Source organism: Ochotona curzoniae, unplaced genomic scaffold (genome assembly GCF_017591425.1).
Source record: "Ochotona curzoniae isolate NIBS_2020 unplaced genomic scaffold, NIBS_Ocur_1.0 contig_50, whole genome shotgun sequence".
In the NCBI taxonomy this organism is placed as follows: Eukaryota; Metazoa; Chordata; class Mammalia; order Lagomorpha; family Ochotonidae; genus Ochotona; species Ochotona curzoniae.
Window position 1 is genome coordinate 1,487,492 of NW_024466446.1, and position 12,626 is coordinate 1,500,117.

The following is a 12,626-nucleotide window of genomic DNA, read 5'->3' on the forward strand; positions in this document are numbered from 1 at the left end:
GTTATAGGACTCAGTAGCCGGCAGAACAAAGACCCAAGGACTCGGGGGATGAGCACAGACAACCTGCAAGACACTCAGCTGGGCAAGAACCCAGAGGCCCAGTGGGGAGATCCAGCCAAGCCTGTCTTTTCAGCTCTGCTTGGTTCATTCCCCAAAAGCCCACAGCAGCCAGGTCTGGGCTGTGAGGAATTCTTGGTTCTGTGACTTCTTGAAAATAAGAGATTTCAGTTTCTACAACTCACTTTGTGGGAGAATAAAGGACAAGAGAGGCAGGCAGGAGAATCCTTTGGTTCTGATGCTTTCCAAAGCTCAGGGTCTGACAGCTCAGCATCCCAAAGCCTCCTGCTATGGAATCTATTTACATTCTGAGCTAACACGTGACAGTGTTACAGCTGGCGGGTGCTTCTCTTACATCCAGCCAGTCAGCACCTTGCAAGAAGCAACACTCCCTTGGACCTTAGCCTTAAGAAGGAACCAGACTTACGTAAATGTGGCAGGCAGAAGCATGACACCATAGGCTGAAGCAAGTGAAAAATTAGCTTTGGTGTTGCTGGGTTATCTATTTGCCCTGAGTTCCAGGGTCCGGGACTTTCAGCCATCAAGCTTATCAAGGCAGTTTAAGTGCAGTTTTCCGTATGGACTTGTTCTTGGGACAAGGGGACCCAGAAAACCAAGGTATACTGCGGATTAGGAAGTGACTAAACAAAGAATCATCGACAAATGAGTTCTCAGCTGGACTTGCTGATGTACGTCCTTGAGCTGTGAGGGATCCTGCAAGACCTTTGCAGCTTATGCTCCGAGAACAATGTCTCTCTCCTCCTTGGCATGAGGTTGGAATTTTTATTCCCCATGATCCCTTTGGCCAAACTCCATATTGAGTTTTTTATTGACTTTGTAAGGTTCTTTGCAGCTCAGCTGGAGAACATCTGGATAATTTCTCTTCCTAAGAAAAAAGAGGACATTGGTTTTCACTTTTAAAGAGCTTTTTCTTGAAGAGCATGTTTGCCTGTCAGGTCAATTTCATCCCCTATGGACAGATATCTGATGGCCTTAAATAGTCTTGCCTCCTGACATTTGCTGTGGAGGATTAAAGCAGATATGAGTCTGTCCCAAGCTGTCAGTGTCCAGCCCCACGTCACCACTTGCTCGTTCACCTCTTGTCCGATTCAGGCAAGCAGGCTCCCTCCACTGGGGAGACTGAGAGAATTCAAACACTATTCCTAGCCATATTCCTAGCCAAGCATCTGGAGCTGGTTTGTCAGAAAACTCACCAGGTCAATTGAATGTGACTACGTAATTTGTCAGGCCTAGTGTAAGAATTATGGAGGATTTCAAGATGGCTGCAACAGGTCCTTGAACTTTGCAGGGTCCCTTCCAAGCATGATGCCCCTGTGGCAGTTCCCCGGGCTGCATCCCTGCAACTTCCAACTTGACAGTACACGTGAAACCAGGAGCAGCTTGTCAAAAGACACCACCTCCTACACCGACCTCCAGCTCCGTGCGGGCCAAAGCACCGAAATACCAAACTGAGCTCCATGGGGTATTGCCAAAGTCATGAGAGATAACATATGAGGGTATTTGAAAACACTCAAGGAAAAAAGAATTAAAAGACAAAGTGTGTTTTCCACAGACTGGGGGTAAGAGATCTCCTTGTATGGGCTTGTGTTTTATTATGGAAACATAGCCAGCAGCTGTATTGTAAACCTCAATTCCTTGGGCCCTGGAGAAGATACACACACACGTTCTGACACAGGGCTTTGGCTATGACCAGCTCTCTACTCATCCGAGGCCCAGAGTGGGCTGGGCTTTACGCTCATCTTGTGTCTGTCTTTTTGATTGCTTGTTTCTTGGTTTCCACTCCCCAGTGTTAAAAAAAAAAAAAAACCAGCAGGTACATCACCCTGTCCATTTATTAATTTCCCATGTAACCCACTTTTCTGAAAGCGCTTGCAATGTTTTGGAAGGCCAGGGCCCTATGAAAAGCCGTGTACACTCGCCTGCTGTGACCTCCGGGGCTGCCAAGGCAGAGCTCGGTTTCTATAGCTGGAGCCAGAGCACAGGGGTGATGCTGGAGGGAGGGATGACTTAGAGGACACACCCATACATCTCCTGGCTTGTCAGCTGCCTCAGGCTGCTGGGAGGACATCTGTAGGAACTTCCCTGTCAGCTGGATACATCTGTTTTCTTTCTCATTCCTTCACTGGAAACTTTTTTTTAAATCAAAATGTGAAACAGACACCAGAGGATGTGTACAAGAATACTTTCTCAACTTGCCTCTGATGTAGGTGTGGAAACCCTTGCCATCAACAGAAACATCTTCCGTCCTGTTACTGTGTCCTTGCACATTTTGAAGGTACTAGCAAAGATGAAGCAAGTGTGATGCTGTTCCCTCACCTCCTGCCTCCTGCTGAAGAAGAAAGGGGTTCTTGGCTGGCCACAGAAGTGCACTCAAAGCATTTCTTAGAGACCTAAAATATTTCTGTCTCTCTCCCTCTCTGTACATCTGACTTTCCCATAATAATAACAATAATAAAAGATATATTGGCAATTTTTCAGAGTTTTTTTCAGAAATATTTTACTGGAAAGGCAGATTTACACAGAAAAAAAAAAGATCTTCCATCCACCGCTTCACTCCCCAAATGGTCACAATGACCAGAGCTGAGCCAATCTGAAGCCATGATCTAGTAGCTTCTTCTGGGTTTCCCACATGTGTGAAGTTGTCCAAGGCTTTGGCCGATCTGCCACCCTCCACTACTTTGCTAGGTCACAAGCAGGGAGATGGATGGGAAGTAGAGCAGCTGGGACACAAACCAGTACCCATATGGAACCCCAGTGCTTGGAGGGGGAGGATTAGCCAATTGAGCCATCAAGTTGGGCCTGCCTGACCATTTTTCAGTGTTAAGAGGCTATGCTAAAAGTCTGCTGTGTGCCTCTGCTAACTTGATCCTAATGAATAAAACACTCCAGCTCGAGACCAGGGTGACAATGGTGACAGCTGCTGAGACCGACGACACGGGGATCTTCCTCACTCACATCCACACTTCCCAGGGTTCCTAGTCTTCAATGTACATAACCCTGACTATTCTGCTTCCCTTCAGAAATAGCCTGATGACTTGGAATCCATGCTCAGGAATTCCTAACTACTCAACTGGAGCTGGTCTATCTCCGACTTTCATATTCTATCTGACTAAATATCTTTAAGAATACGGAAGTGATATAAACACAAGCCCATTGAAGTTCCTGCTGTCACAACTGCTGAAATTTACCAGAGACTGGGGGATGAAATACAGGGAATATTGTCACTCACATCTTCAATTTGTATAGTGACACACAGAACCTGTGCAATGCAAAGCTAATTATGTGTCCAGCTTCTAAAACACTGCAAAGAATGTATCTACAATGTTGTTAAGCTGTTGCAGTAACAAAAACATTTCATACTACCCATCCTTTTGTAAGACTGTATAAAAAGGAACAAGGTAAAACACCCGAACCAAACACATAGAAAAAATGTGGTAGGAAACACTGTGCCAGACTAAGCCAGGTGTGTGTGGTTTCAAAACACACTGCAACTCTGAGCAGGACTATTACATCCTGTTGATTTCAGGAGCTAGAATTGAAGAGGTTAACAAAAACCAGCTCTGATATAAACACTGTTCTTAAATGGGAGCCTTGCATGAGCTAAACAATACCCTGGACAACTCTTATAAATATTTGGAAAGCACACAAGGGCCTATAGGGAGGCTGAAATCCCCACAAATGGCTCACAGCGGGTATCAGGCCATCTCCTTCCATGGATCCAAGCCGAGTCCTCACTTGGGAACCCTCTCGATGCCCTGGAGGCCTTGTGCAAAAGCTAGGCAGGTGAGCCAGTTGGCAGAAGTCTGCCTGACATAGGAGGAGGAGACGGGGCACAGGGGTGAGGCTGGAGGTGATGCTCTCTGCCTGCTGTTGGCCAGGACACTTCCACGAGCCCCAATGTTCCCGGGAGAACATTCTGAAAGCCACGGTTGGAGGGAATTAAAGCCACTGTGGCTGAACATGAGCACTGAGCTTCTCCCAAATCGAGATAAAAGGGGAAACACTAGGAATCAAGGAAAAGAAGTAGACAGTACACTAGTTGTAATTCTCAAGTAATCTGCTCCATGTTTTCAGATAAGGCACCTGCAAACTGGGGCTCAGTTTAACTGTAAAGACTGAAAAATGTCCATTTGACTACTTCTCCTGTTTCCAGCCTTTCTTGATCTTCTGTAGGTGTCACGTCCACTGTTGTGGCCACCAGCCTCCTAGGGCATTGAGTCCAGCGACCGACAACAAAGAAATACGCTAAGTGTGCTGCTTCCATATTAACAGTTCAGAAGTCCTTTCACATGCAAAGTATTGGGAAACTTCACAAAGACATACCAAGTATGAAAGTTACAAATGGGATACACTGTCTAGAATGGTGTTCATGCTGCAGCTGGCGCCATGGTGCCTCCCGTTGGGGATCTGACTCCCAGCTGCTCCACTTCTGATCCAGCTCCCTGCTAATGCGCCTGGGAAAGCAACGGAGGATGGACCAAGTGCCTGGACCTGGGTGGGAGATCCGGAAGCAGCTCCCGGCTGCAGAGAGCTCAGCTCTGGTTGTTGCAGCCAACAGTGGAGTAAACCAGCAGAGGGTTTCCATCTCTCTGTAGCTCAGCCTTGCAAATAAATCTTCACAAAAAAAATTTGCATCTTCTAAATAGTATGGTAAAACAAGGAAAAGCCAGACTGTCATCTTTGGCATAAATTCCTACCAATAAACAGTAAAATATAGTCTTATTGAATAATCCATGCTTCCCTCTTCAACAATACTTCATAATTGTTTCTATTAAAATCAATTCTCTAATTCACTGATGTAGGTTATAGGAAAATGCTTCGTAACTGGTGATCATTGAAATTACATTCTACGTAGTTCTGTCCTTGTCCTCAGCCATGCTTACTACTACCAAACAGAACACTAAGGGAACGATGATACAGGTGCTGTTATGGGAGTCCAGAATGATCTGTAAACTTCAGTATCCGCCCACATAAACAAAACAGCAGAACACGAGGAAAAAATAAACTGCACGGACATTGTTAACTAAAACTTTATTTCTTTCCTCAAGCTACAAGCACGCTTTAACATTAAATTGCACTGTCCATACGCAACTACAACAGTTTAGATTTGCTCAGGAATATATAATTGCATTAAAAATAAATAACTTTCTAAGTATTTCATGGTTTAATTGGCCCTTAGTCTTCTTCAACGAGTATTTTGAGTCTTTAAGAACACAAACACACAGTTATGTGCTCATTTAAACTTTGAGGAAGGCTAACGACGTTTGTTGATGGCGTTTAAGAAAAGGCAAAGCAGATGATGCAATTAATCACTTCTCATGAAACGATGGAATGGTACACACAGATGCGATCTCTTACATGCACGGTGGTAGGGTATTCCAAACTTGAAAAAACTTTGACACTGACAATGATTTCAAGGAAACAAGAGCCAAAGTCAGGCAAAACGAGCACTGTTAGGGAAAGGGGGCCGAAGTCTGGCCAGGCAGCGAGGACGCTGGGAAAAGACACCAGTGGGCTGGAGTGGAGTGTGTGTGTTAGACTCCCAGCTCGGCCTCCAGACTCAAGCTTCCTGCCGACACTGACACTGGGAAGCAGCAGGGCTGGGTCAAGTCACTGCAGGCAGCAGACCTGGGTTGAGTTCTCGGCCTCTGCTTCAGCGAGGGCCTCCTCTCGGGCCCTGCAGGACTCTCTCATATATATTTTTTTAAAAAATGAATGAATCAAAGACTATCCAATATAAATGTGACCTACAGATGCGAGACATTCAACAGACTGCTACTAAACTCCTAGGCTCCGAGTCTCTCAGACTCACTTAGCAGTAAGGCAGTGTGACACAAAACTGAGCGAGCAGCACAGTGATTCGATGTCATAAGAAAGGAAATGAGTAAAATGAAAATCTCACAAAAGCCTTCATTTCTGTAATAATATATGAATGCACAAAAATATCAAAAATGCAAAGTGTGGCTTCTCCGAGCTCTCAGGCTTACGGTAAACTATCAAACCTGTGTTTGGTGCGTTTAGCTTTCCTAAGCCTTCTGCTTAGCAGCACAAACTACACAACCACACACGCCGGGGTCCGGCACGAAGCACGGTGACCATCTTACACTGGTGACACGCTTTTTACCCACAGCCACCCACATTCCATTCCCACCGTAAGATACTTCGTATCTTTCTGGTGCTACATTTTAATCAAAGTATTACAGAAAAAAAAAAAAAAAAAAGAACCTTGATTTCTGAGTGAATCTTTCCAGCGCTAAGCATGATGGGTTAATTTAAACAGCTGTACTGCTGAACGCACAGCTTTAGGGAAATGTTTGATTTCTGCAATATAACTTAGAGGACACTGCACAGTTATTAACAGTGACATGCTAGAAACAGTGAATGAAGAAATACGGTGATTTTTTCTCTCAGTGGCCATTCATTATTTTGTTTTTAGGATCCTGGAAGAAATTATCTTCTTTGAGTTTCAAATGTTCTGGTAAATCAAGTTGTTTCTTAGCTTCCTCAATATCACCTTGAATTGCTGAAATAAGTGCTTCTGTAGAAAGAACATATCAAATAAATAAGAAAAAAAAAACCTGTTAAATGCTACGTTTCTTTTCCTTTGTTCAGTTTCCCCTACCGCTTGGGCCAGGAGGAACAGGGGACCAGTGCTCCAGCCCTTCTTCCAGAGTTAACTACAAGTCAGCAGCTCACAAGTCAAGCCTCTCATCTTGCTACTCCTTCTAGGCACAAAAACACACTAAGAATCAACTGCTCTCTGTTCTCTTCCATCGGTAAGAGTTCAAGCCACTCTGTTACACTAACAGATATCTGATCACACTACCTGTCAACGTTCTCTGATTTGTTGTTCCTTACACATCAAGCAGTTTGCAAGACTAATTTCAGACCTGTGGAGAGAGGCAGCGGTCTGCTGGCTCTCCATGAGCTTCATCCTTACTATGCTGTGGCTTAGGGTATCCCCCGGAACTCGCGGGCTGGCAAGTCATTCCCCAAAGTCAGATTTGTATGACAACAGGAAAAAGGACTTTGGGAGATAAAATCATTCCCGACGGCCTTGTCTTCATAAATCAAAGAATCCACTGATGGATGAACTGGTTCCTAAGGGAGTAGCCTCCTCCCAAGGGGAGCCATCACTCATCCCCTTAGTGTCTTACCATGTGACACCAGGTTATGATGCAGCAAGAAGGCCCTTGGCAGATGCCAGTGGCACAACCTCCCTTCTGTGTCAACTGCCTAGTGCATAGTATTATGGGGCACATAGTTTTATGGACACATCCATTTTGTCTTGCCTTGCCCAGGCAGGCACACATAGAACTCAAATTTCAATCTATCTACAGCAGGCTAATTTTTAAGGTATGACCCAAGCACGATGTTACATTTATGTAGCCTCTGGCAGAAAAAAGTTTCCCCACCTCTGAGTTACTAAGTGACTTCAGGCAAATGATTTACAAACTCTGAGGTGAGTTCTTCTGATGGTGATTGTGCAGGCTGAAGCAATTATTCTGAGTGAAGTGTTCTTAACAGTGCCTAGCACAATCAAATGCTCGCATAATCTGTTGTGCCATCACTGTAGCTGACAGCCGCAGCTGTGGCAGCAGTAATAAGACCAAAATAGGAACTTACCTAAAGAGTCAAAGTTTTTTTCTGGTCTAAGGTAGCCAACAATAGCCACGTTGACGATTTCCCCGTAAAAGTCCTCTTTAAAGGTATGCATGATGTGGGTCTCCTAGTCAAGAAATGTTGAAAGATCATTAGCTCAGAAAAACAGTAGCAACTTCAAGTATAGCGTTGTTTATGGTACGTTAACAAAAGTTCCTTCATGGGTCATTTCCCGGGTGGCTCTAACGACTCAGGCTAGGCTGGACGGAAGCTAGTATTCCCACTTGGGGAGCAGGGGTCCGGGTACCTGGGTCACCCCTTGCTGCTCTTCCCAGGCCACTTGCAGAGAACTAGATCAGAAGTGAAACCCTGGACAGGAAGCAGAGCACACATGGGACACTAGTACGGGAAGAGGCTTCACTTGCTATGCCACAATGTGGCCCTCATCTAAGTGAGACGACCTTCACTGAAGATCGTAAGGACCTGTGTTAAGATCCAAGTGCAGCTCTTCTGTCTTCTGTCCCTATTTCACACGTCAACATAACTGAGGCAGATCTGCTGTCCCCTGCTGGAGATTACATATGTATATGTGTAAAGTCTGACTACAGCTGTATATTAAATCTGACACATATAAAAGAAGCAAACGCGGAGCTGAGACAGAAAGGAAAGGCGGGGTCAAGCCTGGGTGAAGCCATCAGGAGACGTTACTGCTGAGAGCACAGTTCAAAGGTCAGGCCTGACCAGCGTGTTCCTGGCACAGACCAGCTGTGGAAACCTCTGTGAGTCAGGCGGAGCTGCAGACGGATGTGGGGGAGGAACCAGGCAGGTTCCCGATCAGGAAGTAGAGGCTGGGCCGGAGGAGAACAGCTGAGCGGGAACAAGACACTCCAGACTCTGGACTGCGTAGACCATCTCAGCGGCAGCAGACTGCCAGCAAGAACACACGTGACTTCCCGAGAAGTAAAGTCCCACAAAGAGGCCACACAGAGAAACGACGACAGCCGGGACTGGCCAAGGATGGTGGCACTGCAGACCAGGTGTGGAAGTGTCGGCAATTCAGAAACTGGATGAGCAACTTTCAATTCCACTTAACCACAAACTTTTTGAAATATCCCCTTATTACATGTGTACTGATGGGATTCACGGAATTGTAGATCTCCTTTCCCACATGCTTGAACCAGAAGACTCAGCCAACTCTTAAGATAAAGTAGTTAAACTGTGTGGGTCCGGTGGGCCAAAGGAGGGCAGGAGAGCACACCCCTCGGGCCATTCAGAAAGACAGGAGCATCAACTTGTAATTGCACAGTCGGCATTATCCACTTAGCAAGCAGGTCTGCCTTAACCCATTATCCCACGTTCACCTGGTTACCCCATTACTCCACACTTAGAAAAATTCCAACTGAGCAATGAATGTTATCACTTAGGGTTACTTTGCAATACATGTCATTGCAATGTTTGCAGAAATGAAAATCCAAGAATTAAGGGGTTAACAAAGGGACAAGTTCAGTTTGTCATACTTCATTTCCATCTCCAGTAAAGATGAACAGACATGCAGTCGTAGGAGTACTAACAAGAGAAGGGCTTGGAAATCTACTTAATATTTTCTGATTTTAAAAAACAAATACATAAGAAAATCGGTCTGTGACTCACAGTGGTGAAGTTTAGAATTTTCAAACTCTACAATGAGCCCATCAACACATAATCCCATTGCCATCTCCCAGGAAGCCAAGAAGCATCTATTTCAATCCATGTTATCCAGGACACAACATATAAAGATGGAATTTATGAGTCCGGAATGCTGCTTAGGTTGTTAAAAACTCAAATCCCCAAATTCAACTTCTAAAATTTGAGGATGTTAAATTTACTTTCGGTAACTATCCAAAATACACAAAAAGGAAGTGAGAAAGAGAAGCAGGCACTACCGTGCAGGGGCTGCCACCAGAGAAGCCTGCATCCCGACACTGGAGTGAGAGCTGGAGCATCTGCTGTCCGCCCAGGTCTGCATCCCCTCCGGGTTACTGTGTGCGGGAGGCAGGGGATGCCCAGGTCTGCATCCGGCTCCCTGTTACTGTGTGTGGGAGGCAGGGGATGCCCAGGTCTGCATCTGGCTCCCTGTTACTGTGTGTGGGAAGCAGGGGATGCCCAGGTCTGCATCCAGCTCTGGGTTACTGTGTGCAGGAAGCAGGGGATGCCCAGGTCTGCATCCGGCTCCCTGTTACTGTGTGCAGGAAGCAGGGGATGCCCAGGTCTGCATCTGACTCCAGGTCACTGTGTGCAGGAGGCAGGGGATGCCCAGGTCTGCATCCGGCTCCGGGTTACTGTGTACGGGAGGCAGGGGATGACGGCTGCAGGATGCAAGTCCCCACCGCCTGAGCAGCCAGGAGATGCAGAGCTCCTGGTTTCTGTCTCTGGGTTGGCCCCGGCTGTTTGGTCACGGGGGAGTGAACCAGTGGATGGAGGCGCTCTTGAGCGTGCTCGCTCTCTCTCATCTCTCCCCCTTTGCCTTTCAAATAAATGTTTCTTTTTTTTAGAAAAGGACAATGAGAAGGAAATCAAATATATTACAAAAAAAATCAAAACATACGGCAGTAATGGGAAATGGGAAGGGCAGAAAACTAAAGGCAGATGGAAAAGCAATTCACACAACGGAGGGGGTCCCCTTTTATCAGACAGTACTTTACATGAATTAAATACTGCTGTCAGAAGGGGAAGACTGTCACAAGGGATCCAACAGCATCATCGGACTTTTACACACTACCAAAGAATCACTTGTAGATCCAAAGAGACAAAACGCTGACACTAAAATGATGGAAAAGAGCAACCCACACACTTCACTTCTAAATCTTTCAAGTCTTAACGCCAACGTTTCTATTACAGCGATGGCGAAATGACCAGCGAGGACCCTTCTGTGCAGGCCGCCCCGCGTGCTTTCCATCATGGCGTCGTCAGTGGCAGAGCCAACACCCCCTCTTACCATGGACTTCTTGACGTTCTTGTAGTACGGGTTCCATCCAATGCTCACCACCATCTTATGCACGTCTCCGCTGCCCACGCTGGCCCAGCCGTAATAGATGCCAGTGGGGAGGTCGGCGGGAAGGCTGTCCACCACGTGTTCAGGGAAGTTGGCTGAAGGGCACAAACCGACATTGTTACAAGTTATCACACCAGCTTCAGGGAAGCCAGTACCCTCACAAGACTCGCAGGAGCTTGCCCCCGTGACAATGCCATCCTTCCACCCTGGGGCTACAAGTGCCTTCCCCCTTCTTCTGGACAGGTTAGGGATAAGACACAAAGTGTATAAACCTCTGTCTGCAGCAGAAAAAAAAAAAGATGCAAAACAAACGGCCTTTTTAAAGCTTTCCTAAGCAGCTTCCAAGTCATTTAAAAGGGTTATTCCTTAAATATTACAAGCATAGGGGTCGGTGTGATGCCTCGGCTGGCCAATTCCCCACCTGCAAGCGCTGGTATCCCATATGGGCACCAGTTCGTGTCCCAGTTGCTGCACTTCCCATCCGGCTCCCTGCTTACTATCTGGGAAAGCAGTGGAGACCGCCCAGGGGCTTCGGACCCTGCACACACGTAGGAGACCTGGAAGAAGCTCCTGGCACCTGGCTTGGGATCAGCTCAGCACTGGCCATTGCGGCTGCTTGGGGATGGAAGATCTGTCTCTCCTTCTCTCTGTAGATCTACCTTTCCAATAAAAATAAATACATCCTCATAACAAATCTTTAAAAAGAATAATTAAGCATTACAAGAATCAGCCGGTCCTTAGTTCGTCCTGTTAAGCGAAGCAGTCGGGGTAGTATTCCTAAAAACTCTGTAGACAGACGAAACGAGCTACCTACCCCTGGCTCTCACCCAACTACCCGTGCTTGGAGGCTACACAAAAACAGATTAAAAACAATAATAATAAAGCATTTAAGGTCAGCTTTGTAAAGCTTAGGCCATGTGGTCCATGCTCTAGCTCTTCAATGAGCAAGTGGGCTTGGCCAGCTCTGTCCACCCCTGGCTGGGCGAGCACCTGCCACACAGCTCCGAGGCGAGGGGCAGAGAGCTCCCTTCCTCGGCCCCACGCCGGGCACCGGGCAGCGGGCAGCGGGCACCGGCTGGGGGCTGGCCCTTGGGCCGCACTCACCTGTGGGGATGCCCAGCTGCTTGGAGCCGCGGCCGAAGCCCCGCACCACCTGGCCCCGGCAGAAGTAGGGCAGGTGCCTCATGCCGCCGTCCGCTCCGGGCTCGGGCAGCGGCGCAGGGCCGCTCGGTGCGTCCGCCGGAGCCGCCGTGGGAGCGGTGCCCGGAGCCCCGGCCGGCGGGCGCAGCAGCAGGAGCAGCAGCAGCAGGAGCAGCAGCAGCGGCGGCGGCGGCTCGGGCGGCCGGGGGAAGAAGGCACCGAGCACGCTGCCGACGCGGAGCCCGCGGAAGGGCCGCCCGAGCCGGGGAGCTGCAGCAACGGCCGCCGCAGCGCGAGCGTCGGGGGCGGAGCGCGCCCGGCCGCCCTTCCCCGCCAGCCCGGCGCCCGCCCGGCTTCCGTAGCCGCCCCGCCCCGGCGCGCCTCGCGTTCGAGAACGTGCTGAGGTAACGCTGCTGTCAGTCAGGCCGAGGAGCGCGGGAGGGGCGCCGCGGCCCGCCGGCCTCCCAGAGCCAGAGATCGCCGGCTTCCTCGTCCTGCTCCCCGGGAAGCCTCCTGAAGGATAGAATAACCCTGACAAAAGGCGCCATCTGTTTAAAACTCAGCCCAGGGGCCAGCATTGTAGCATAATGGCTTAAGCTGCCACCTGCGTGCATCTCAGATCCCAGCTGCTCTGCTTCTAGCCCAGCTCCCTGCTAATGTACCTGGGAAATGGACACCCGTGGGGGAGGCACAGGTGTCCTGCAGGGATGGACTTGGGGCACAGAGCTGACAGTAACACAGGGACTGGACTCTTGACCAATTCCCTAGGTGTTAT

General features: G+C 48.2%; 1 protein-coding gene across 1 annotated transcript; it reads right to left on the bottom strand.

Annotated features, from left to right (window-relative positions):
- Positions 1-5,091: 5,091 nt before the first annotated feature.
- On the bottom strand, positions 5,092-12,049 carry RFK (riboflavin kinase). Its single transcript, XM_040988777.1, has 4 exons — positions 11,816-12,049; positions 10,655-10,806; positions 7,705-7,807; positions 5,092-6,616 (listed from the first exon to the last, which is right to left on the bottom strand). Exons 1-4 carry the CDS (start codon positions 11,895-11,897, stop codon positions 6,486-6,488), a joined length of 468 nt encoding a protein of 155 aa, XP_040844711.1. The 5' UTR covers positions 11,898-12,049; the 3' UTR covers positions 5,092-6,485.
- Between the last annotated feature and the right edge of the window lie 577 nt (positions 12,050-12,626).